At 36.4% G+C, this 4,098-nt stretch overlaps 1 protein-coding gene across 1 annotated transcript in view; it reads right to left on the bottom strand.

Moving 5' to 3' along the window:
- The window catches only part of LOC107084962 (zinc finger protein 135-like), a 6,846-nt gene extending 3,015 nt beyond the window's left edge, over window positions 1-3,831 (bottom strand). Inside the window, exons 1-2 of the mRNA XM_015375038.1 lie at window positions 3,564-3,831; window positions 1,472-2,413 (exon numbers count right to left, since the gene is read on the bottom strand). Of these exons, the coding sequence (XP_015230524.1) occupies window positions 1,472-2,413; window positions 3,564-3,588 (967 nt within the window). The 5' untranslated portion in view covers window positions 3,589-3,831. The remainder of the gene's footprint in view (window positions 1-1,471; window positions 2,414-3,563) is intronic.
- Window positions 3,832-4,098: the final 267 nt, after the last annotated feature.

Below are 4,098 nucleotides of genomic sequence, written 5' to 3'. Positions count from 1 at the left end.
TCAATTCGACTAAAAATAAACACATGGATTAGTTTTTCCAGGTGTCCATGAAGCCATCAGAGCGTAGACTAGATGCTTAGAACAGATCAACATGTGCTATAATGTTCTCCATCTGAATAAACAAAAAACTTAGGATAAAATATTTTAATCGAAGGAAGAGAGAGCCAGGGTTAGCTCACAGCTTCAGCTATTAAAGCTAGAAACCACTGATTGTGGCTGAAATCTGATGGACTCAGACCTGAACCTTCAGAGGCACATGAAGGCAGTCACTAAGTCAGCTTTTTATAACCTGAAGAACATTTCCAGGATTAAAAGCAGGATCTAGAAAAACTCATTCCTGCATTAATCTTAGGTAGAATTGATTACTGCTACAGTGTCTTTATAGGTTTGCCAGAAAAGTCCATCAGACAGCTGCAGCTGATCCAAAAACGCTGCAGCATGTGTTCTCATTAGAACCAAGAAAGTAGAGCCTGGTTCTCAAGTCTTTCCACTGGCTCCCTGTAGGTCAGATAATAGACTTTAAAATCCTTCTGTTGGTCTATAAATCAATAAATAGATCAGCACCTGAATACATAACAGATTTGTTGTCAGTGTATCAGCCTCCCAGACCACGCAGGTTTTCTAATTCAAGCTGACTCTGTTCACCCAGAACTAGAACCAAACATAGAGAAGCAGCATTTAGTTTCTATGCTCCACTGATCTGGAGCAAACTTCTAAAAAAACTGTAAACAGCGCTGCAAACCTGAGCTCTTTTTTTAGGTCAGTGTAAAAACCCATTTGTTTAGAGCTGCCTTTGACTGTTGAAGTTAAACTGTTAACTGGGGTTTTATTAGTTTAAGTTTATGTTCCAACTGTTTGATTAATTTTACCGCCTGCTTTTATTATGTTTTCATCCTAATTTGCTTTTCTTCTGCTTTTATTTTTCTTCTATTTTATTATCTAATTAATTTTAAGCACTTTGATTTGTCCATGTACTGAATTGCTCTAGACAAATACACTTGCCTTGCCTTGATCTTTGTAAGAATTGGTAATTATAATGGTGTCTTCACAGGTCTAACTAAAAAGTCAATTAGTACATGCATGCATGGGGAAGCAGCTTTTAGCTCATATGCTTAACTAGTCTGAAACAAACTACCAGAAACTGTAAATGCGCTAAAACCCAATGTTGCTTTGAATAAAGATTAAAACCTGTTAATGGCCTAAGCCTGTGCTATCTAAGCATTATTAGTTTAAGTTTTTTTTATCCGATTTTCTTTCATTTTTATTATTAATTTGTTATAATTGCATCACTTTAATTATCTATGTTATTTATTACCATAAATACGCAATTGATAATAATGTAATGTTTTTTTTCCTCTCCATCCATGCCATCATCTACTTTTCTCTGTGTTTTTTCTCCACGTAAAGCACTTTAAATTGTCTTGTTACTGTAATGCTCTTTATTAATCAGTTTGCCTCAGTTAATATTTACCTGCATGGATCTTGGTGTGCTTCACAACATCCTGGTTCCTCCTGAACGCTGCCTTACAAACTGAGCAGCTGAAAGGTTTCTCTCCTGTGTGAATTCTTGTGTGCTCCATCAGCGCGTTTTTCAGTTTGAAGGCGGCCTTACAGATGAGGCAACTGTAAGGTTTTTGTCCTGTGTGACATCTCATGTGACGAGTCAGGCTTATGCCGTGACTGAAGCTTTGACCGCAGACTGAGCAGCTGTATGGCTTCTGTCCAGTGTGACTTCTGGTGTGTTCCACTAGCGTGTATTTCCGCTTGAAAGTGGCCTTACAGATGGAACAGCTAAACGGTCTTTCGTCTGTATGGATTCGCCCATGCTCCATCAGATTTCTTTTGGAAGTGAAGGCTTTGTTACAGATGGAGCAGCTGTGAGGTTTTTCTTTGGTGTGGTAGGTCATGTGATAGGTCAGGCTTTCCTTCCTGCTGAACCTTTGCTCACAAAGTGAGCAGCTGAAAGGTTTTTCCTCAGTGTGGCATCTTATGTGTCGAGTCACACTTTCCCTCCTGCTAAACTTCTGATCACAGAAGGAGCAGCTGAAGGGCTTTTCTTCCGAGTGGATTCTGTTGTGTCTCGCAAGACACGGCCTACTATTGAATGTTTTTCCACATTCAGAGCAGCTGTACAACTTCTTTGCATCTATATCACCTAATAAGGGCCCTTTGTTCTTCTCACAGGTTTCATCAGTGACTTTTATCTCTGAAGCTTTTTGAAGTTGGTCATTATTTGACTCAGATCCTACCGTGTTCTCCTCACACCAGGATTGTTGAAGCTCCAAAGTCTGAGCTAAGTCTTCATCACCTTCGTTTTTCACGGGATTAAATACAAACTCGGTTATCTCAGCCTCATCCTGTTCCTCTTTAACCTGCGGTGCCTCATTTTTTAAAACCTGCAGCCGCTGGATGTCTGCAGGAAACAGAAACACAGATCAGTCCTTGGTAACATGCTCAGGTTGATATTAACAAGCAGCAACACCAGGATATTATTTCACCCCCCCAAAAAACACCTCTGTCTGAAAATAACAAAACCAACATGATCATAAATGAATAATAAAGCAAAAGTCAAATAACCAGAACTCACACTTTGCCACATAATACTGCCATAGAGATAAATATCACATTAACAGCTATTTTAATAGTTTTTTTAAAGGATTTTTTAAGAAAAAGACTCTGATGCAAAAGTTTAATTTATTGTGGATTTTCAGAAATCCATTCAGGTTTGAATATCTGCATTAACCTTAATAATTTATATTAAACTGAATGAGCTAGTTACATTTTGATCACATCCTTCTTTTGTAACCATCAGTTATATTTTGAGGTATTTCGGGAAGCTTATTTTATTCATATTTATGGTATCTGTTCATTTAAATGGCTTACATTTAAAGACAATTTCAGAATTTAGGTTTAAAGTTTAGTAAAAAAAAAAAAAAAAAAAAAGGTTTATGGCAGAGATAAATAGCGTTGAAGAAATATTAGGGTAAAAAAAATACAACGGAAGAATAAAACTGACAAAAATATTATCACATGTATCTATATAAATACCAGTAATACATAAATAAAGTTGAAGATTATAACTGACAATAAATAAATAAAGCAAAAAATTCAAAGGCGAATAAATAAAGAAGCTAATTAAAAGAGATACATACATTTATGTCTCACTGTTTAATTTCATTTCTACCTACATTTTTTTGTGTATTGTACTTTTAGGGGCAATTAATTGTATGCTTATTTATTTATTGAGCATTTATTTATCACTATTTATTTTTAAATATGGCAGAGTTGGTTCTCCATAAAAATTACACTAAAGTTGTGGATTCAAACTCAGCTTTCTTTTGCTACGAGCCCTGTGTCGCTGAGCAAGGCACCCACCCACCTGATGCCTAAGTGTAATTGGGTGGATGTGGCTCTAGTTTAAAGCCCTAGTTGTGCTCAATTAAAACAGAACAGTCCTCTAAAAGTCCAGTCATTTTAATGTTTACATTAGGAAATCAGATTTTACAACACTCACAGACATCTGATTAGAGAGGTTAAATAAATGAAGCAGGTTCAACTCTTACCATCACTTTGTGTCGACCTGTCCATCTCTGTTAGTTATCCTTTCTCCAAACTTCTGAGGTTTTCACAGAATGATCTCTCTGCCTTCAGAAACAGTCTGATCTCCATCAGCTAACAGGCTAGGCTAACACTCGACACCCTCACCCTCCCAAGAAGAAACGTAATTTCAAAAAAATATCGCCAGGAGCATTAAAATGTGATCCCATTAAGTAATTTTTGGGGACTGCCAGAGATTTCCTCAACCCCGATTCACAACAGACGCTCAATCGACTCGGGCTTTGTTTATAAAGCTTCCGTCACTTCCGGTATAAATCCGGTTCTTCAGAATAAAAGTAAATACGATAACGTTGACAACATACGAAATAAGTCCTCTAACGCTAACGTTTTGTTGCATTTATTGCAGTCAGGGTGCCTTTATAAATATAAGCTGATTTTCTTAAATGTAAATGAAATGGCTGATTTTAAAAACGTGTTAATCAAAATGATCACAAATTCCGATTTTATATATATATATATATATATATATATATATATATA

Source organism: Cyprinodon variegatus, unplaced genomic scaffold (assembly GCF_000732505.1).
Source record: "Cyprinodon variegatus isolate N-32 unplaced genomic scaffold, C_variegatus-1.0 Scaffold112, whole genome shotgun sequence".
Classification (NCBI taxonomy): Eukaryota; Metazoa; Chordata; class Actinopteri; order Cyprinodontiformes; family Cyprinodontidae; genus Cyprinodon; species Cyprinodon variegatus.
Note: the sequence above shows the minus strand (reverse complement) of the source record. Positions and strands in the feature narration are given on the sequence as shown.